Consider the following 21,241-nt stretch of genomic DNA (forward strand, 5'->3'; position numbering starts at 1 on the left):
TTTCTTTTAGATTTGTCTTTGATTTCAGGTCTTCATGACAAACCAGGCCATACCCATTGGGTGGGACTTTTCTTCTCTTTTTCCTATGGACTATTTGTTTTGGTAAATGACCCACACGCCTACAGGAAAAGGGCCCGAGGGCCTGGCCACCTTCGGGATGAGGAAGGAAGAGGAAAGCACTGGACTCTGACAGTTCCCAGCTCTGGATGAAAACTCTCTGCTTGCAAGAATTGACAGAAACAAATGTCAATAGTACTTTTAGTCACGGTGTTTGCACTCACAGGCCCCTGCAAGCACCTCCAAGCACTACAACTATGTATGTCTGTTACGCAGTTATTGGAGGGCGTTCCGAGGTCTGTTTTAGCTCAGGATGGATTGAAAAAGACTTTTTTTTCTTACATAGGTTGCTCTTTCTTGTACACTTTTAGAGTGCCCATCTGTACTTCAGGTTATGTCTCAGTGACAGCTACCACTACTCTCTTCAACTCTGTACGCATTCTTCAGTAAATATTTGCAACAAAGCAGTTAACTCGCTCCATTAGTTCATCTTCCATTATCATCTTTCAGAGGCTTGTCTAGGATTTTCTCCTAATTTTGGCTTGTTGTTTCTTTAGTCGTTGTTGTTGGGTTTGTTTTTTTCGTTACAAAATAAGACCATCAGTTGCAAACAAAGCTCTACCTCCCTCAGTTTTCTGTCTCCATCCGTCTCGGCAGCAGTGGAGCCCTGGAGACCAGGGCAAGCGGGCATAAACCTGCGTGCGCTGGTTGCCCCTGAGACCACAGACCGGATCTAAGCACCCGGTCCTGCCCCTGGCCTCGCTGGAGCCCAGGTACCGGCAGAGCGCTTCGCCGCCCTGAGCCCAAGGGTGCGGCGGCGGCTCCTGCTCAGCGGCCGCCTCCCTGCGCCCGGGGCCGGGGCCGGGGCCGGGGCCGGGGCCGGGGCCCGGGCCGGGCCGCACCGCCCTCAGCCGCGCCCACGCGCTGCCGCGCGGCCCGCAGCCGCCGCCGTTGTCGCCCCGCCCCGCCCCGCCCCGCGGAGGAGGAGCGGCCGCGGCCGTGGCAGTTCCCCCTTCAGCCGCCGCTGCCCTCTCGCGGCCCAGTCGCCGCCGGCCATGGGCGAGCGCCGGGGGCGAGCGGCACTGCAGGAGGCGGCCGGGCCGGAGCGGGTAAGGCCGGGGCCCGGGCGGTGGGGCCCGCGGCGGGTGTCCCGGGCGCGCAGCCGCTGCCGCCCGGCGGGGGCGACGCTCCCGCCGCCGGGGAGAGGTGCCGTGGGCGCGCGGGCGTCTCCGGGAGGTAGCGGGGGCGGCGGCAGCGCAGCCCTGCCCGCCGCTGTCGCATCTCCGGCCTTGCAGGCACCTGCCCCAGCCGCCGGCTCCAGCCGGGCGCCGCGGCCTCCTGTACCGCCGGGGTGCCGGCAGCTGCTGCTGCCTCCCCGCCGGGCCAGGCCTCCCCCGGGGAGCGCGGGGCTGGCATGGAAGGGTCCCGGCCACCCCGGCCGCGGTGGCTGCACCGCCGCCCGCCCTGGACGCGGCTCCGTAGCGGCGCTTTGGAAAGGGCACGGGGTGGCCCTCGCGTCCTTGTCCCGCTCGGGCTCGGGAGGGCCGTACCCTTCAGGCACCGTGACCGCGGCGAGCACTGAAAATGTACGTGTGGTGAATAAATACAGTCAGCCAGGACTGGGGCCCCGGTCTCGGCCAGGCCCGGGAGGCCCTGGGCCGCCTGGCGCAGGGCCTGGGCAGCGCAGGGCCCCGCCGCCCGGTGGGGGTCTGGGCTTGCAGAGCTGTGCCTGCCGGGGGCAGGGAAGGCAGAGCTTGTCCCCTCTGCCCCGAGCCGCCATGGAGGCAGGCGTCGGTGTTGTCAGGTCCTGGCTTCCCGGGAGAGTCTGCCCCCGGGAGATGTCTGAGCTCCGTTCTGGCTTCTCCCCAGTGCAACCCTGCGAAGCCAGGCAGAGGTGTGCGAGGGTAAGGGATCTTTATGGCAGAGAAACCCACGTGGTCTTCCCAAACCTTTGCATCTCAGCAGTACTCAAGTTTCCAAAAACTGGGGCGTGCTGTGTTAAATACAAGCCTAAAAAAACCCCGTAATGTTTCCCTCTGTGAACAGCAGCGTGCTGTACCCACAATGAAGAGGTGCTCGCTCTGGCCTGCCAGAGGCAAACAGTAGTCCCGTGCATCCCTCGGGTGTGCAGAACCAGCAGGCGTTCTGCCCCTCAGCCACTCTGCGGTGGAAGCTGTCTCTCCCAGAAGTGCTGGTGATCTTCCCAGTCTCACTGCTGGCATGGCCTGCGCTGCCCAGGGCTGGCCTGAAGCCTTTGGGAGCTCGCGGGACGCACGTGCGGCCTCTCAGCGAGGTGCGGAAGGGCTCATGGTCACATACCGTGACGTGGTACGTGCCACATCACAGTGCTGGCTCTGCCAGCGCCTTTAGCTTTTTCCCTGGCTACAACCGATACAGGGCATGTAACCGAGATACTTGCACACGTGGCCCAACAGCTATTGGTGTGGGGGGGGTGGTTGTACGTGTGTATATAGGTTAATTGTTTCCTAGTTTGCTGAATTTGGAATTAATGGGAGGAGCTTCAGTACCACTAGGCAGTCTTTGTCGTCCATTGTCATCACCAGAAGAGGTTATCTCTAGCAGTTGCAGAATAACTGGGATATGATGTACTGGAGAGCAAAGGGCTGGAGCACCTGTCATACGAAGAGAGGCCGCGAGTGCTGGGGCTGTTCAGCCTGGAGAGGAGAAGGCTCCGGGGGATCTCATCAGTGTGTGTAAATACCTGATGAATGGAATAGAGGAGACGGAGCCAGGCTCTTCTCAATGGTGCCCTGTGATGGGACCAGAGGCAATGGGCACACACTGAAACATAGGAGGTTCCATTTGCACATAAGAAAACACTAGTTTATTGTGAAGGTGGTCAAATGCTGGCACAGGTTGCTGTTGCAGAGGTTGTCTAGTCTCCATCCTTGGAGATACTGAAACCTCTGCTGGACGCGGTCCTGGGCAGTCTGCTCTGGCTGACCCTGCTAGAGCAGGGGTTGGGCTGTACCCACCAGCTTCAGCTCTTTTGTGCGTTTGGTTCATGTTGTCTGAACAGAAAGTAGCACATTCGCATTATAAACTGGATGCTTTTCATTATTATGGTGAGTGTTGACTGTTTTATGCATCATCATAGGATTAAGGAAAAGAGCCGGGGTGTAGACTGAAAGCACGAGGTCTATCAGCCTAGTGACTGTTACCTTCTCCAGATCCCCGTACCCGTGCCATTGCCCCCCGGGATGAGGAAGGCAGGGCTGGGAACGTGTTGTGCTCCTTCGGTGCCAGGTGGTGGCAGCGATAAGAATGTGCCATGCATCTGAAATTGAATTAGGGAAGGATCTTCCATGAATTTTCAGCTGAGTTGTACCAAGACATGTACTGTGTTAACAAACAGGCTAGGTAATGAGTATTACTCTGATAAAACTTTGGCTAAGAGGAATGGAAACCAAAATGGAGAGAGACAGGACTGTCTTGTAGCCAGGACCTGCCTGCCTGCCAACTTGGAAATGGAGCCTGCCTGTGAAACTCCTCTCCACCCCAAAAGGTGTTAGGGGAGGTGGGAGGTGGGTTGAGGGGGAGGTTCTAGTATGGTGTAGTCTTTGTGCACTCACCCTTCCTTTTTTAAAATAAAAAAACCCACCCACCTATTTTTTTAAAAACTTGTACCATTTTCCACTTCTGCGTGCTGGTCCTTCTCAGGGTCGTGCCATCACTCTGAGTCCTTGGCTCCTGGAAGCCATCCTTCTGCTTTCCTGCCATCAGGGCTCTCCAGAGCCTACACACTGCTTCACGGGCCTTTTCTTCTTCTCTTGCCTTTCTGTCTCGCTGTGCACTGACAGTATTTCTGGTGTGCTGACCCCTCTATCTGTGGCCTGCGGCATGGCAGCTGTTAAAGGCCATTGGAAAAATGACAAGTGCTCCTTGTCTCAGTGTTGGTCTCCAGTTTTCCTGCCATACTGGAACTTTGCTCTTCCTGTATTTTTCAAGTTACCTCCCTGCATTATGGGCCCTGCATGCTGGCTTTTGAATGGCTCAGGAACATCAAGGCTGAGGTTGGTAACTGCTAGTCCACCTTGTTAGGCTAAAATAAATACTTGGGGATAGTCCCCAGGCAGTATAGAAGGGTTTTGCTCAGGAAAACACTGGGCTAACAAGGAAGACTTTTGCGGTGTTTCCTTTTTCAAGGATGATGGCTGGTGCAGAAGCAGATGGAGATGCTAGCTCCATGAGAAAGTGTAGCAGGCCCTGAGAAGGTGTGTGCTAAGGCAGGGTGCCGTCCCTGCTGAGCCCAAATCTTCCCTTGTGGCACTTCCAGTGGGTTACTGCAACTGTCTCTGCCTCCTGGGAAATACAAAAGGTCTTGCACTCTTGTGGCCTTCAGCAGAGACTGCAAGATGATGCTGGGAAATTCGTCTCACGTAATTGACTAATATTTAAAAATATAATAAAGTGGCAAAATTGTAACCCAGAATGTGCTTCCTGATGTGTTTTCTTTGGGAATTTGCGGTATGTATGCCAGCTATGCAATGTGCATGTGTGTGTGGTTTTTGTTTGGTTTTTAAATGTGAGTAGAATTATTTGTTTGAGGGTATTTTCCAAATTGAAGTAAAGGATTACTTTTTATTATGTGAGTGGTTACAACCAGACTGGGTAGGGAAAGGGCTTGGGCACCTCCTAGGAGGGTAGAAGCAATGGTATTCAAAACCTTTTGCTCCCCTTTGCTGCTGTATTATATATAATAGCTCGTATACTGCCTGAGGTTAATTATTCTCTACAGCAGTGTCAGTGGGATCTCGGAACCGACCCAGAAAGGCATCCTGCTGGACAAACTTTTGATTAGCGTGAGTCACCAGCCCTTCTGGAGAGGTTGCAGCGTGCTATCCTGCTCTTCACAACGGTTGTCTTCAGTAGGTGCTTGGTGACGTGCCTGGCAGGGATGCTGTCTGGCGTCGATCCCAGGAGCTGGAGGCGAGGTGAAGGCCCTGCTCATGGAGTGCCTTCTCTGTGCTGCTCTTCACTGGCCTGTCTCCTAAACGTTGGCCGTCCCCACCCCCACCCCATCTGGGGTACCCCAGGTACCCCACCTGGTAGCTCTCTGAGGAAAAGCTGTGCACGGGCGTTCTCCGGGAGCCCGCACCAAGGGAGCAGGGTGGGGATGGGTGACTCCAGGGAGGGGTTTTCCTGCTGCCTGCTGTTGGAAAGAGAGGCACATAGCTTCATATCGACACTGGAGGGACGCCCTCCAGAGCAGCCTCCAGACCCGCTCTGGTGCGTGGGCTGCCTTCTGCTCACCGCAGGATTGCATACACATCCTCCATGCAGAGACTCGCCGTGGCACAGGGCTGCTCCGCTACCAAACGGGATTAGTTGCAGTGATCTTATGGCATTTTTAAGAGAGTCCATCTAGGCCCAAGTGGCTCGATGTAAAGCGAATGATTTGGAGGTAGCCTGGGCGGTGAGCCTCGCAGAGCTGCGCTGGCTGCGGGCCGGCGGCGGTGTGCGGTGACCTTGTACGTCTCTCCCCTGTGCAGTACCGCAGCGGCTGATGTCGTCTCCCGGGGCAGATTTCCTCCTCGCGCTGCAGAAGGGCTTTCTCTTTGGCACGCAGGCGTCGGGCGCTTCCTGGCGCCGGCGCACCTGCGAGGGGGCGGTTGGTGCGAGCGGTGCTGGGTCGAGCTGGGCAGAAGGCAGGGCTGCCACCCCAGCGGCGGGAGCACGGATGGAGGGCGAGGGGGCAGGTACCCCAGCGACGGGTAGTGCGTCCACCCGAGGGGGGCAGGTGAGTGTCTGTGTGACACCTTTGGGATATGGGGAAGAGGAGGGATAAGTAACGGCAACCTTAACCAGAACTGTGCTTTATCTTCAGAGCTCCTCTCTGAGTGCTGCTGAAAATGGCTTGGGCCCTGATGAGGAGCCTCTTCTCAGAAAAAATCCCCGCCGGTTCGTCATCTTCCCCATCCAGTACCCAGACATATGGAAAATGTATAAACAGGCTCAGGCCTCCTTTTGGACAGCAGAAGAGGTGAGCACTGGGGCCAGTGGGTTGGCACAAGGCATTCAGACCGGGGTTGTGGAGCTTCCTTCCTAGCTCTGCTGCTGGCTTCTGTGTTGTAAGGGTTGGAGTTAATTGCATCGAACATGAGGTGCCTGCACCAGAGCAGGACTCCCTTCATGGACAGTGGAAAGAAAGCTGCTTCCACAGGGCGATTCAGCAGAGCTGGTTTAACTGTTTGATTTAGGACGAGGTGGAATCATATCCTGGGGCACTCCTCTGGTTATAGAGGGAGCCTAAGTCAGATGGCTCTGGTTTATGGTCAGATAGCTCCTACCCTGCTGTGGTCTCTGTGCCTGCAACTAACTCCTTGCCCATGTAAGATGTTTTGGGCAATTTCATGTGAATGCTGTTCTTTAATGTTAGGCACTTATTTTCCAGAAAGATGGTGATAATCAGGGACACTTGCTAAATATGCTTCTAATTGACTCCTGATTGCCCTGGTTAGATGCTTGCCCTGTGTTATAATGCAAGCTGTAAGTTTTTTCACGAGGGTGCTGGTTAGCCCAACCTAAGGAGTACTCAGCTCGCTACACTTGCAGCTGTGGAGGCTTCTGAACTGATCTGGAGAGATTACCTGCCCAGCTGAGCTGGTTGTTCCAACTTGAAGCTTCTGCAGCCTTTGCTCTTTGTGAACAGTGATCTGCAATTGCAGAGGAGTGAGCTGAAGGCACTGGCAGGCTCTAAATAGGCCAGAAAGCATCCCGGGATGGTGAGGAGCAGCTGTCTGTAGAAGTGCTGTTCCATTGCCTGCCTGGGAGGCTTGCTGCCCTGTTGCAGTAGGGGTTGATTTAAGCCGTTAAAAAAAGGCATTTAAACTCCTGCCTGATCAGCATTGCCCTTTTACCATATTACTGGTTCTTTCTTACACTGTCCTACCATCTGTCGGTGCATTTCCACATGAACTGGAAAGTTAACTGTAAAACTGGTTTGTGCGTGTATGTGTTTATATACACATGTATATGTGTACATGTTTATATACACACAGACAGATGCACTTATATAAGTTTTTAAGCCTCTATATTTTTCACATCTGGCCCTATTTAACTGCTGCTGTGGTTCAGAAATCCCTCCCTACAAACAAACAAACAAAAAAGACCCATGCAAAGGAAGTTGTGGTTTTCTACCATGGCTAGAGTTCAGTCTGGTAGATGAGAGCAGTTGCACAGCGTTCGCCCCATTCTTTGCAGGATGGGGGCTGAACACCTGCCAAAGGCAAAAGTCCCCTCAGTCCATCTTTTGGCACACCTGGGTAGAGGTTTCTTGGAAATAAATCAGCATTTATTTCAAGTAGAGTTTAAGTGTCTCAGAGTAAGCTCTGCTTATTAGTACGTGTTCGTACTCATGACAAGAAGATACTAATGCTTTCCAAAATGTGATTTATTTATAATTCAATAGACAATGATTTTTATTCCAAATTACAAAAGTGTAAACTGCGAAGCAAACATGATGTTGCAGAGGGAGACAGCAGTACTGCACTGTGTCTGTTGTCTTTTACAGTCACATGTATTTAAATTCTTTACATGTAAAGATTTGAGAGCAAATGCCAAAACTCTGCTTCAGTCATTTGACTAGGCTGCTTCTGTTATAGAACGACAAACTCAAAAGGGCAATAATGTTTTTCTTTTTTCTTTTCATTAGGTTGATTTGTCAAAGGACCTTCCTCACTGGAACAAGCTGAAAGCAGATGAAAAATACTTTATCTCTCATGTTCTGGCATTTTTTGCAGCCAGTGATGGAATTGTAAATGAAAACCTGGTGAGAAAGCTTTACAGAAGGCTTGAATACTTACTCATTTTATTGGCTTATTGGCTTTTCATTTTGGTTTTCTCACATTAATGCACAAGTTTATTAAATGTGTACTTTTTTTTCTTCCCATCATCTCATTTTTGCCAAGGGGAATAAGCAGCTTGTTCTGCTGGGGCCAGTGTCTGAGTTAAATCAGGTCAACTGTGGTCAGCCAGACTCCGAATCATATCACTCTTGGACACAGTTTTTAAGCTCAGCCTTCTGTTGATCCGCATTTCTCAATGAATTAATAGAACCCCACACTTCTTCCCATACTTCTGTTAGATGAGAAGTAGGGAGGGATTCTGCTGTGCCATGCTCTGTATTCTTTATTTTGGTAAAATCCATTTTGCTCTCACTGAATGGCATCCTGGAATCTTTTAGGGCTGCAGGTCGGTGCTACTAAAAAGGTGGGGAAATCTTCCTGCTGAAATCGGTTCTGGGCTGCAGAATGTCTCACCACAGGTTATCAGTGGTATCTGACTGCAAATGCCCAGTTTAGATCTTGAATGTTTATAATGTGTAGAATATGTCATAGTGTGCATGCATATATTGCATGAACATGTCTTATGTCATACTGTTTATTTTTTTTAGTGATGAACAAAAAGTCTGAGGCTTTGTTCAATATGAAGTGTTTAGTATTGCAATATTTTGCTGTTCTCCTCCTGTGTACGTGTGCCCTCATGCTTCCCTGCAGCTCTCTGTCCAATATGCACAGCAGATGTATTAACTTCCAGCCAGCTTGCTTTGTTTTCTTCTGCACCACACCTATCCTATTGACATATCTGTGAATAAAGTAGGGCAGAACTGCTCCCATCCTTTCTCTGTGGTAGAGTTCTAGTGTCTCTCCCATTAAGCTTAGAGTACTGTCTCTATGCTTACCGTACAGCGCGTACTCATTGCCATGCTTTCTGGTTTTGGTAGGTGGCGCGTTTTAGTCAGGAGGTGCAGATCCCAGAAGCTCGTTGTTTCTATGGCTTTCAGATTCTCATTGAGAACGTTCACTCAGAGATGTACAGCTTGCTCATAGACACCTACATCAAAGATCCTGAGAAAAGGTAAACCTCTGGATGTTTACAGACCCATAGTGCAGTGGCACTGTTGTTGGGCAGCAGCAGCAGCTGTCTTCTGTTTCATACTGACTTACTGGGGGAGTTGGGGACGGTTCCTTAAAGGTTTCAAGGCCTGCATGCCTGACTCCCAAAATGGAGAGAAGTATTACTGACGAACAGACTTGCGTGGGAGTGTCAGAAGGTTAGTTAATATTTGTATAAGTCTTTGATTGCAGGAAGTGCGGACTATGTGAAATGTTGTTAAAGGTTAGACAAGCTCCTTGTGGTTATTGTGCTCCTGAGGTGCTTGCTCGCTCATCAGCAAAGGATCTGCCTCGGGAAATGGAGTGCTCTCCGTGATCCAACACCAGTGATCCAGCTGGTGTTTCTAACATACACTAATCAATGCATTGCATCTTTTCAGCTTTTTTGTTGTCGGTGCTTTTTCATACAACTTGAACTGCTTATTTTTAAAGTATTGGGTTCTTTGGAGAGCCCCATCACCTTTCTTGTCTAGAGAATTTCCTAGTCCAAATGGTAATACATTTGAAAAGAAGCACTTTCCCCTCAGAGACTCCGCCATGGTGATGGTCAGGCAGAGCTGGGTTTCCCACAGTGGCACCCTGTGTGGTGACGGTGGGAGGACTGCAAGGTTTCCTTTCAGGTGTTGAGCATGGGAACAGCGCCTGTATTCGTGGGAATTGTCCAGTTCCTTTTGTGGAGTTGGGCAGGATGAGGTTTAGCTCGGTGGGTAGGAAGTGGCTGCCATCTGGCTTAAAGTCTGAGAGGCACCGTGGTCTGGTGGGTGGGCGCTCCTGGGGTGGGACGTTTGAGTCCACTTCCCATCTCTGCAGCTTGCCTCCTCTGAGCCCTTGGGTTTGTCGCTTTCCGCACATCTGCCTCCCTGTGCCCTTGTTATCGGAGATCATCACCCCTTTGGGTGGGAAGTGTCTCTTACTTGGGTTAGTTCGGAGCCTAGCATAATGGATTCCTCTGTCTGGTGGAGCCAGTAGGGATAACCAGGGCAGATTTACATAAATCATTTCTTATTTTGATGTTTTCTCTTTGTTTTCTTCTATAGGGATTTCTTATTTAATGCTATTGAAACAATGCCTTGTGTCAAGAAGAAAGCAGACTGGGCTCTGAAGTGGATTGAAGACAAAGAATCCACTTTTGGTGTGTAGCTTCTTAAAAACTTGTTTCTGTTGCACATGTCACAAACTAATCCTCTGGGAGTGAGCTGCATCCCTGGAATGTGAAATGAAATTCTCCACACATGATGTAGTGGCTTGTGGGTCTCCGGTTTGACTAAAGAACTAGAAGTAACTTCTGCTGAGCATGTACGTTTTTATCTTCAGCTAAAGCAATATAGTAATGGCAGTGCCCACTAGAATCATGTTATGAAAAATGTATGTGGGTTTCTTTGTCTTTTTTTGTCTGTATACCAAAAAAGCCTAGTTTCTTCAGTTTTTGCGTGTAGACCTTGTTTTCTAGGAGTTGTGATGGTTTCTTCCAGTTGGCTCCTATTTTGTACTCCAGTGTTCAGAACTGGGCAGCTGAAGTCTTGCAAGTCCAGGCTTTTTCTGTGTTCATGTTCATACAGACAAATTTGTGTGTGATGTTAGTCTTTTTTAGTAACAGCATGACTGAGCCTGGGCAAAAAAGAATCATCTGTCTCTGGTGTTGCTGGTTTGCTGTTGGGACCAGGTTTCTAGTTTTTGTATCTCATTTCAGAGCTGGGGCACTGGCTCAGCTTCGATCAGCATGGTGCAGGGCATCCTTTCCAGTGTTCTGCATTCAGCTTACAATGTTGACTGAAGGATGTGTTGTAGCTGAAATGAATAATGGGCAGACTCTGGTGAATTTTCTAAAGCAAACATCCTCTATACTTAAAGAAAGTGTAGGAGATGGAGAGATTCAGCTAGATGAACAAAATAAATCTGAATATCATTCTCTTGCAGCATCTGTTGTTCACAGCTCTTGTTTGAGTGGAGTTCTTTTTGTAGCTGTAGGTTCTCCTGTCCTGGAGTGTCCTGCTGCCTCCCCAGTCTGACTTTGCTTGCTGTGTGTGGAGTCCCTTCTTCATCTCCTTCATTCGGCTCCCAGCAGCATGAAGTGTGCCAGGAATCAGAAGGTTCCCTAACTCAAAAAACAATGTTCCCCCCCCCACCCCCAAACTTCATGCATCCTATTCAAATTTTTGTAAAGTACATTTCTACTCTTCTGTTTTTTTCATTTTACTGAGAAAACTTCCCAAGTTTAAAACACTTGGGGGGCCCAGGTCTTACAGTTATGAATTATGAGATATGGTGTATGAAAGTGGCTGACTGGCTCGTTTCCTTCCAGCTTGGGGACCTGGCCTGCAACCGGGTGTCTGCAGCTTTTGGTTGATTTCTTGGTTCAATTGCTGTAGGTGTTCTGTGGACTCCCAGCCTCCCAGCGTGTGCTCATGTGGTGCTGCTGATGGGTGATTTTTGTTTCAGCTTAACTCATTTGTATGATAGCTAGTCAGGTGGAATATAGTAAAAGCCATATCGATATTCAGTCTTGTGCTTCATTAAACCTATATTGTATGAGCAGCCTTCCTCCACTCCTCTCTCGAAGTAACCTAGGAGATTTTTAGTGTTGCCATACAAATTCTTGCCTTAGTAACTTCTGTGCTACTTGTAAGTTCATGTTGCTCTTCATGCTTTTTTCCTAACTTGTATTTCTTCAGATGAGCCAGCAGATGGCATTTGCATCTCATAGAGGAAGTGGGACATCTGGCTATTTTGGGGTTATTTTATTTTTTAAACAAAACTCTATGCAGTTCTCACTGGGAAAAGGCACCAGCACTTAATGCAAAAGCTCTTCGTGTTAGAATATACCCAAGGATCTTGTGAAGTTGTTTAAAATAGAGTACATGAAACGTTCACCAAGCAGTCAGATGGTCTTGTAGTCTGAAGAAATACAGTCCTGTAGAGAACAGGGAGAACTGGGACCAATAATGCGGTGCTTTCCTTGGATGAAAGGTGGGATAACAGGTGGGATAACAAAAATAGTTATTTGTGTCTTGATGAATTATGTTCTGTGTTCTTCCATTCTTGTAAGAATATAGTTTTATGTAGATTCTCAACAAGCAGAGATTGAGGTGTAAGGTTTTTTCTTTAATTTATAGGAGATGGGCTCTTCCCTCAGTTTTGTCTATTGGTTACACAGCCATTTTCCTGCCTTTTAGGAGAAAGAGATAAAGGAGTACTAATGTCTTGGCCACTTTGGGCAATTATGTTCTTTACCTTCTGACCTGTGGCCATTTCAGTGGGTGCCCTGGTTCTGCTGTTCTGCTGGGGTCGCCTGTGGTTGAGTGCTGTTGCATGTGTAGGCCCTGCATGCCTCGGGATCTGCTGAAAGATGTGGTCAGATGTGGCACCTGGTCCTGCAGTGGGGATTCCTCCTCTCCAGCGTCGGTCTGTCTGATGCAGATGGTGCATCTTGTTGACGAGCCATACACTATTTTGTGTCTAACTGAAAATGTGTTATGTTAAACAGGTGAGAGAGTGGTTGCTTTTGCTGCAGTTGAAGGCATCTTCTTTTCGGGTTCCTTTGCTGCTATATTTTGGCTGAAGAAGAGGGGTCTGATGCCTGGACTGACTTTCTCCAATGAACTTATTAGCAGAGATGAGGTAATGTGTCGTGTCCTACGTACTGTCTGGGAAGGAAAGTGAGCTTCCAGGGGAAGGGCAGAATTATATTCATAAAGATCCCATAGTCTTGCCAGAGCGGCCCACCTCTGGTGGCAGGCAGGGAGGCTTGGAGGGAAGGTGAAGAGAGCAGAAAAGGAACAAAGCAGGTGAGTGGGTGCAGAAGTAGTGTTTGGGTAGGAACCAGTGAAAAATAGAATCCAGCAGCAAGTAGGGGATGCATTTCTGGGTGCGACAGAGCCTTTTTAATGTTGATGGTGCTGGAGGCCAAGGAGGTAGTAGAAGTCTGAGTAGGTTCTCTGCTAGCCAGTGTCAGCAGCAGGGTTTTGCAGGGAAAGGCCACTTGTCCTGGTAGGACAGAGGTCCTGGTTACCTGCCATTAACTGCAGGCCATGCTCCCCAGAGCTTCTCCCACAGGAAGCCTTCTGTGTCTGCTTTAACATCACCTCCTGGGCAGCACAGAGAAGAGACTTCCTTTCTCCAGAGCAGTGCCTGACCCTCTGCAGCCTGATGGAGAACCTGTAACTGCTGATGTGTAGGAAGATTGGGGTCCTGCAAAGGAGCAGGCTATTCCCAGAATATTTGTAAAAAGGGGAAAAAAGCAGACTTCTAGCTATAAGTTACTAATGAACTTAAAGCCTAGGTGCTGCTATGTCCCCCAGCAGAAATACCTGTTTTTAAAGGGAGTTAACATAAATATTAGCAATACCCCAATGCGTAGTATGATCAAAAAGGTGGACTTTTTGGATTGAAGGGGGACGTTTGTTTTCCTGTGCCATGAAGGGAGGTCAAGGCCTGGCTGCCGAAGGACTGGTGTGGAATTGCACGGTCCCCAACTGCAGTGGGGGCTGGCTTGGGCAAGGGCCTAGCTAGGACGTGACTCTGAGCCTTGCTCTGCCCTAACTGCTTCAGTCAGGTTCAAGTACCGCTCCCCATCTGCCCCTAGTTGTGGGTCCCAGAGCTTGCAGATGGCCTTCTGCACCCGTCGCCTGGCCAGCTGTGGCAGGTTCCTGCAGAAGCAGCAGATCTCGTTCCTCTCCATATTCTTGTGTTACTGCACAGCGATAGGATCTCCTGGGAGGGGGCAGCTACCGGTCTGCATCAGAGGGGAGTGCTTCTTAGCTTAAGATGCGATGCGTCTGAGGGGCTGCATGTCAGCACACCCATGTGGCAGGCCACGTGCTGACAAGTGCCCTTTCTTTTCACCGCTTCCTGCACTGCTGCCTGCCAGTTGGCAGCAGTTCCCTGCGGCTGGGGCCTGTCTACAGGGCACCACACAACTTAGGGCACTGTCAGCACTGAAAAAGCTGAAAGACCGGTTTTGTATGCAGTATAAACATGCTAGTGGTTTGAACTTACCAGAGTTGGTCTAAAAGAATAAAGAGCTTTATCATAATGGAATTAATCTCCATGGATTTGATAAACTGATTTGAAAGGAGGCATCTTACAAGAAGCCTTTAATTTAAAAGACACTTTTGAAGAAAGTGATATGATCAGTAAGCAAAACCAAACTGTTCTTCAGCCTTGACCTTCCTTGTGTCTTCTGTTTCTGTGAGTCATGAACTGATCCATTTGAGCGAAGAAGTGTTTGTTTGTTAGAAGGATCACTTGCAGGTGAATGAGATGTAAATTCCTCTATACAGCAGTGTAACTGTACTTCTCTGCAGAGTCGAGCACCAAGAGACTGAATTTTTCTTGAGCTCCACTGGCATAATTCCAACCGCAGAGCTGTTACAAAGGGTAAGGCTTGGTGCACACAGCACCTGCATCGAAAACCAGGAAATGCTGTTACAAAAGCAGTGGCAGTAAAAAGAATCTACAATGGAAAACTATACGAACTGTTTTCTGAGGCATATGAACAGATAAATTGGTAAAGCTCAATAAGTTTTTTGAGCTGCAGGCTCTGTTCCCAGGCTGTTCTTTGAGCTGGTGCATCTCTGATTCTTAAAGATGCAAAGCTGCTGGGAGCACCAGTCAGCGGAACGCACTGGTTCAGGTGAGAAGCCAGGCACATCTTGCATTCTGCTGGTGACATTGGCCTGGACGAGACCATGGGAAGCCCTGCAGCAAGGCTAAAGCTGCTAAAGCTGTCCCTAGAGGGGGAGTATTTCCCAAATTATGTTGTTTCAGGGCTGTTTCATGGCCTGAAGCATGAGGATTTCATAGCCTTTCTGAAAAAGTTTTCACTTGGTTTTGTTTTGACCCTTGTTAACAACAGCACTGGATTGTCTCATTGCCCATAGTCTGCCAAATCCTTCTGGCTGGTTTTCACTCTGGATGTGCCCTCATGGTGCTCATACGCTGTAATCACCATCCTGCTCTCGAGGGGAGAGGCGGTAGCACAGGGCTCCTTTAGTCTGGCAGTGGTGGGTATGGCTGAAGCCAGAGGCTGGAAGCTGCAGCCAGGCAAGCTCAAACAGAACCTGAGGCACCTCTTGGAGCAGCTGTCTGATACCTGCCTCACAGCACGAGGCATTGCTCATCTCCTGATGTTGTTGTATCCTGGCTGGAGGCTTTTCTGGAAATCTTGAGAATGAACACAATTTACAGGGCTCTGTGCAGGACAGCTGGGTGAAATGTCAAGGCGTTGGTGGATTGAGTTGAGGCATGGTAGCCTTAAGTATTACAAACCTGTGAATGTTCTGGTAGCAAATTCCTCACAGTAACTGCACGTTGTGTGGAGAGATGACTTGTTAATCTTGGATTTGGTGACTCTAACCTGAATCTTCCTTTCTGAAAATGCTCTGAGGAGACACAAGGGAAGAAATGCTACTAAAAGAATGTAAAACAAGTATTTCTGTACAGGTATTTCGAAGCGGAGAGCAGGTAAACAGTCTATGTTAAGTGGCAGATAGTTTTGCAGGTCTTGATGTAGGAGTCTTTCTGCAAAAGCATCTCTGACGGGAGGCAGGGGACCCAGCAGGGCTCTGCGTAGGATCCCTCACAGCAGAGCTGCTCTCAAAAATATTTACCTGAGAAACATGTACGCTGAGCGTTATTTTGGCATAGGTGGCTCGTGTTGGGTTTCAGATGTTACTCACTGGGTTGTAAACTAAAGGTGCCTGCCACACATGGTAACATTAAGACTGTCAAAGAAGCAGGAGGCTAGGAAGCTTCAACCTGAATGCGGCTGCCTCAAAGTAAGAACAAACTATGTGGAGAAGGGAAAAACTGACTTTTTTTTTCATTGTTCTCTGTTATTTCAGGGTCTACACTGTGATTTTGCTTGTCTAATGTTCCATTATTTAGTGAACAGACCGTCAGAAGAGCGGGTCCGTGAGATCATCGTTAATGCTGTTGAAATTGAGCAGGTAAGTCTGGCCGTGACAGCATCGTGGGCAGTGCAGGACCAGTGTTATGTGCAAAAATAAACAAGTTAACTTCTAACTTTTGGGATTCCATATTTGATACATTGTACCATCCTTTCCCTCTTCCTTAATGGTGACAATAAGAGTCAGAGACTTTCTGATTCAGTTGTCAAGCAACTGGGAGAAGCTGAAGCTGGCAGCTGGTTTCCTCCTTAATGACAGAAAGGAGGAAAGGCAGTCCTATTTAGTATAGAATAGAATAGTTCCAGCTGGAAGGGACCGGCAACAATCATCTAATCCAACTGCAACTGTCTCTTAGAGAAGAGTTTGTTTACTTCTGTCCTCTCAGGACCTTTGTCTGTCCCTACTGTATACACATGCCTGCTTGCCCTCAGGAGAAGACAGGGTCTGTTCTGGCCATGTGCACCGTGCTGGGTTCTGACTTTTTCTGAGGTTGCTGTCAGGTTCTTTCACATGAAGTGCTACCCATCTGCAACTACGAGTTTCTGCACTGTTGAGTGTTTGGCAGGATTGCAGTTTACTCTTTCTTTTCTGTTGTCATCTAACTACTTTGATGATGACTGTGGTGGGTTGACCCTGGCTGGACGCCAGGGGCCCACCAAAGCCGCCCCATCACTCCCCTCCTCAGCTGGACAGGGGAGAGAAAATATAATGAAAAGCTCCTGGGTCGAGATAAGGACAGGGAGAGATCATTCACCAATTACTGTCACGGGCAAAACAGACTTAACTTGGGGAAATCAATTTAATTTATTACCAATCAAATCAGAGTAGGGTAACGAGAAATAAAAACTAAATTTTAAAACACCTTCCCCCCACCCTTCCCTTCTTCCTGGGCTCAACTTCACTCCCAATTTCTCTCCCTCCTCCCCACCAGCAGCGCAGGGGGATGGGGAATGGGGGTTGTGGTCAGTTCAGCACACTTTTTCTCTGACTCTCCTTCCTCTTTGTGGGGAGGACTCCTCACACTCTTCCCCTGCTCCAGTATGGGGTCCCTCCCACGGGAGACAGACCTCCACGAACTTCTCCAACGTGAGTCCTTCCCATGGGCTACAGTTCTTCACGAACTGCTCCAATGTGGGTCCTTCCCACGGGGTGCAGTCCTTCAGGAACAGACTGCTCCAGCGTGGGTCCCCCACAGGGTCACAAGTCCTGCCAGCAAACCTGCTCCGGCGTAGGCTTCTCTCTCTATGGGGCCACAGGTCCTGCCAGGAGCCTGCTCCAGCACGGGCTTCCCACAGGATCACAGCCTCCTTTGGGTGCATCCACCTGCTCCGGCGTGGGGTCCTCCAGGGGCTGCAGGTGGATATCTGCTCCACCGCTAACCTCCATGGGCTGCAGGGGGACAGCCTGCCTCACCATGGTCTTCACCACAGGCTGCAGGGGAATCTCTGCTCCGGCACCTGGAGCACCTCCACCCCTCCTTCTTCACTGACCTTGGTGTCTGCAGGGCTGTTTCTCCCACATGTTCTCACCCCTCTCTTCTGACTGGTGTTGCACAGTTTTTTTTCTTAAATATGTTATCACTGAGGCGCTACTGCAGTTGCTGATGGCCAGCGGCGGGTCCGTCTTGGAGCCGGCTGGCACTGGCTCTATCGGACATACGGGAAGCTTCTAGCAGCTTCTCACAGAAGCCACCCCTGGCCCCCCCGCTACCGGAACCTTGCCACGCAAACCCAATACATTGTCGAATGCCCCAGCTTTGCCTTACAACACTGACAGTTATTGCATCGGTGCCTAAACATGTACATGGCTGGGTTCAGCGCTCCTATATCACTGTCCTCTCTGATTTGTCATTCTAAAGTGGCTGGAAGCCAAGGAAAACTGGCGATTTCTGGATCTATTCCTGCTCCCACTAGTATGGCCTGTAGGTTTTATTGAACTTGGAGCTCAAGCTTTCACTGAAGCTTGGGATCTTGGGGGGAAAAAAAAAGAAGAGGGGAGGGGCAGTAATAAAAATTCTTGTGCCTTTTCCAGAAAAACATGCTAAAAATAAAGGAAGATACAAACAACTACTGAAAACAGAAGACACTTGTTGAATTTAGTGATGCAAGTTATTTATTCAGACAACTGCCTGGGGAGCCTGGAATATCACAAATTGTGTTACTGTGAAACACAGGTGTCTTCTCTCCTTTTCCCTTCTTAAATTTCATTTCTCTAAATGTCATCTGTATTTTAACTTCTAGGAGTTTCTAACAGAGGCGTTACCTGTAGGTCTGATTGGAATGAATTGCACTTTGATGAAACAATACATTGAATTTGTTGCAGACCGGTTACTAATGGAGCTTGGGTTCTCAAAGGTAAGAGATGCAATTGCCCGAAATGCTGGCCTGCCAGGACAGGCCGGGAAAGCTGTCAGCACAAAGCACTCCCTTAATGTGCCTGGGAGCAGGTCATATTTAGCACTTGCACTTTCTGTGAGTGACAGCTGAAACCACAGCTTTAATATATATGCTTCACTATTTAAAAGAGCAAGAACAATTTAGGCCATTGTTTCCCTTCAGCTGCTGTGCAGGTTTGTAATGGGAAACTTACGCTGTGCTCAAGTGCTGCAGTCCTCGAAGGATAATACGCACCTTGCGCAGGTGAACTTCACCATGGACCAAACTCCTGGGGAGTGACAGTACTGAATTTGCTTAGATAGGTGTCCATAGATTCTGCAGCATATTACAGCAAGGGATGATCTAATTTGAACGGGTTTGACTGTTTTGTTTGTTGGGGTTTTTTTTTAAGTGTTCTTACCCTATCAGAATCACCAGTAATAGTGTTTCCCTTCCTCAGGTCTTTCATGCAGAAAATCCTTTTGATTTCATGGAGAATATTTCTCTGGAAGGAAAAACAAATTTCTTTGAGAAGCGGGTTTCGGAGTATCAACGTTTTGCTGTTATGGCAGAAACAATGGACAATGTCTTCACTCTGGATGCAGACTTTTGATAACTTGGCAAACGTACGGTGACTGTTTCCCTCTTCCCATCTCACTTTCTGCTGTGAAGTTGTCTCCATTTCCTCTCCTGGAATTGGAGTCTACTGGGATTTTTTTCCTGGTTTTTCATGTTGTTTGTCTGACGAGTAAATGTATTTCGCTCTGTGACTTTTAAAAAAAAAAAAAAGGGGGGTCTTTTTAAAAAAATTTATATAGCTTTTTAGAAGGATGACCTTTTTAAGATTCCCCTGACTCGTCTGCTATGATCGCTGTCTTTAAAAATGACCTGGATGCTACTACTTTTTTAAGACTTTGGCAGTGTTTTAAGAAAGCAAGCTGTGTATTTACCTCATGTTATGGTATTTTAATCTGAAAACCAGATGAGGTATCACTCTATGTATATATGTTGCTATAAATTATTTTCATGGTTTCTATTTTCATGTTTATAGATTTGGTCTAGAGTAAAAGCTCTTCCCTTTCATCCTGCTGCAGATAGAGTAATAAGTGAATGTGAGAAGACATTAATACGGTATGAACTATAAAATCTTACGAAACCCAGGGATACAGTTTGTTCTCCCCATTAACCTGGGTTCTGTCTGAAAACGTTTTTTACTCTGGTTGCAAACCTGATAGCTGTTGGTAGGAGTTTAAATCAAATACATACGATATTCGTCTTACAGCTGTTATTAAGCAGGTTAGCAGGCCTTGAATAGTCCTTGAAAAGGCAAGTCTGTTAATAGTGGAGAAAAAACACGTCCTGTAGTTCTTTGGCTTGTGCTGCCTGTTTTTCCCTGCTTCTCTGAACAAGTGCCTTATTAAGCAGTCTGTAGTTGCGCTAAGTTGCGATTGGCATCTGACACTGGAACAGCCAGCTCTGGGTGTTGTCTGCCTTCCCCCTGTCGTGCTGCCTGATTTGATATTATCCCCTTCTTGGTTTCACTTGTGAATTGATGGAGTGGGAGGCATATCATTCCAAGGGATTATCCCTTGAGGTGCTACAAACATACTACTGGGGCTGTAAGGAAGCACCAATAATGTGTGGAGGTACTTCAAGTTGTATGTTTAATGTGAACCATTGAAACCGTTGTCACAGAACAGCTTCTGGAGGAAGGCATTAAACCTTTCAAAAACAAATCTTGAAGTAGTGTGGATTAGCAGCATCTTACAAAGGACTGCTGTTTGGTTTTTGGTGTGTTCCAGCGTGTGCCTGAAAACTTTAATTTCTTGATGTCATATGCAGAGAATGGAGCAACTGAAGAATGGCTGACATGCTGCAGGGGGATACTTGGGGATGGAGGGGATACTATTCACTTGTAGGTGGATTATTTGCAAATAGATATGCTCATTTTTTTTCAAAGGTGAAGTGAGCGTACATGAGCTAGACAAAGGTTCTGCTTTATTAAACCCAAGCATTTTTTCATAATGTTCAGCAATTTGTATAAGGGCTTTTATAAGTCTTTCTTATTGTTGCAAACATCTTGTGCTGCTTTTGATGTGCCTGGCATGAGATGAGCTGAGAGCCCAGGGTTATCGGTGACAGGGTGGTATAAGTGTTATTTTGGTGCCAGCCCAGATCAGCCGTAGCCCTGGGTATCTGAGTTCCATGAAACAGGTCCACTGCCTTAGCGTAGTTCCTAGTGAGCAATTGTCCCTGGTGGAAACATAAGCAGGAAAACTGACTCTTTTTGTTTAGTCTCAATAAAAGATCATGAAGTATATAATGAGCATGGAAACAGGGCAGCTTTTTTTTTTCCCTCGAGAAGAGCCTGCATCATTTGACATAAGGTACTTGGGGAGGGCAGAGGGGGACCTGGAGAATACAGAGAAAAGGTGGAACTGGTGTCACTCAGTAACGTCCTGCAACTGCAGGAGAACTATGGACTCGGAGAGCAAATCCAGTGCATTTTGGAAATACTTTGTTAATGGGGGAGAAAGAGAAAATGTTGTAAATGGGTCTGTTGTTGGAGGAATGGAACCTATTTTTATGTCACTAAAAGTAATAAAAAGCGTTTGTTTTGAGTGTTGTGAATTTTGATGAGAGTGTACAGAATATTCAGACATGAAACTGCTATGTGCTCAGGTTCTGTAAATGTATATGAGATACCAAAGTCTGATTACAACAGCTCCCGCCCCATTTGTGTGTAAAATATATGTGGTTTCAATAAAACTTGAACGTGGAGAGGAGCATGCCTTTGTTTGCTAGTTGCGTGCTTGCTTGTGAAATCCGAAATGATAAAATCGGGCTGTGCCAGAGTAAGTTGGTGTTCACAGCTTTTGGGTTGTGGGAGAAAGTTATGAGTGCTCCATACGCTGCCTTGCGCTTTGTGAGCTCTCGACTTGCTGTTTCTTGTTCCTGGGAATGGGATTCGCAGTCTAGGGAG

At 48.3% G+C, this 21,241-nt stretch overlaps 1 protein-coding gene across 2 annotated transcripts; it reads left to right on the forward strand.

The window, feature by feature from the left end:
* Positions 1 to 1,034: 1,034 nt before the first annotated feature.
* Positions 1,035 to 21,039, forward strand: RRM2B (ribonucleotide reductase regulatory TP53 inducible subunit M2B). 2 transcript variants are annotated; one of them, XM_075141339.1, is made up of 9 exons: positions 1,035 to 1,166; positions 5,906 to 6,061; positions 7,733 to 7,849; positions 8,804 to 8,937; positions 10,013 to 10,107; positions 12,460 to 12,593; positions 15,818 to 15,922; positions 18,124 to 18,237; positions 18,719 to 21,039. In XM_075141339.1, the coding sequence occupies exons 1-9, from the start codon at positions 1,113 to 1,115 to the stop codon at positions 18,869 to 18,871; spliced, it is 1,062 nt and encodes a 353-aa protein (XP_074997440.1). In that variant the 5' UTR covers positions 1,035 to 1,112; the 3' UTR covers positions 18,872 to 21,039. The 2 variants fall into 2 exon arrangements, with proteins under 2 accessions (XP_074997440.1, XP_074997439.1); XM_075141338.1 differs by lacking the exon at positions 1,035 to 1,166 and adding an exon at positions 5,478 to 5,818.
* Positions 21,040 to 21,241: the final 202 nt, after the last annotated feature.

The sequence above is a fragment of the Calonectris borealis genome, chromosome 2 (assembly GCF_964195595.1).
Source record: "Calonectris borealis chromosome 2, bCalBor7.hap1.2, whole genome shotgun sequence".
Classification (NCBI taxonomy): Eukaryota; Metazoa; Chordata; class Aves; order Procellariiformes; family Procellariidae; genus Calonectris; species Calonectris borealis.

Bases quoted from the DNA above. Each gene is read 5' to 3' on its own strand.
- RRM2B (XM_075141338.1), top strand. From the start codon at position 5,585: ATGTCGTCTCCCGGGGCAGATTTCCTCCTCGCGCTGCAGAAGGGCTTT. The intron at 7,850-8,803 runs GTGAGAAAGCTT...TGGTTTTGGTAG, and splicing joins GAATTGTAAATGAAAACCTG to GTGGCGCGTTTTAGTCAGGA. The intron at 15,923-18,123 runs GTAAGTCTGGCC...TTTAACTTCTAG, and splicing joins ATGCTGTTGAAATTGAGCAG to GAGTTTCTAACAGAGGCGTT.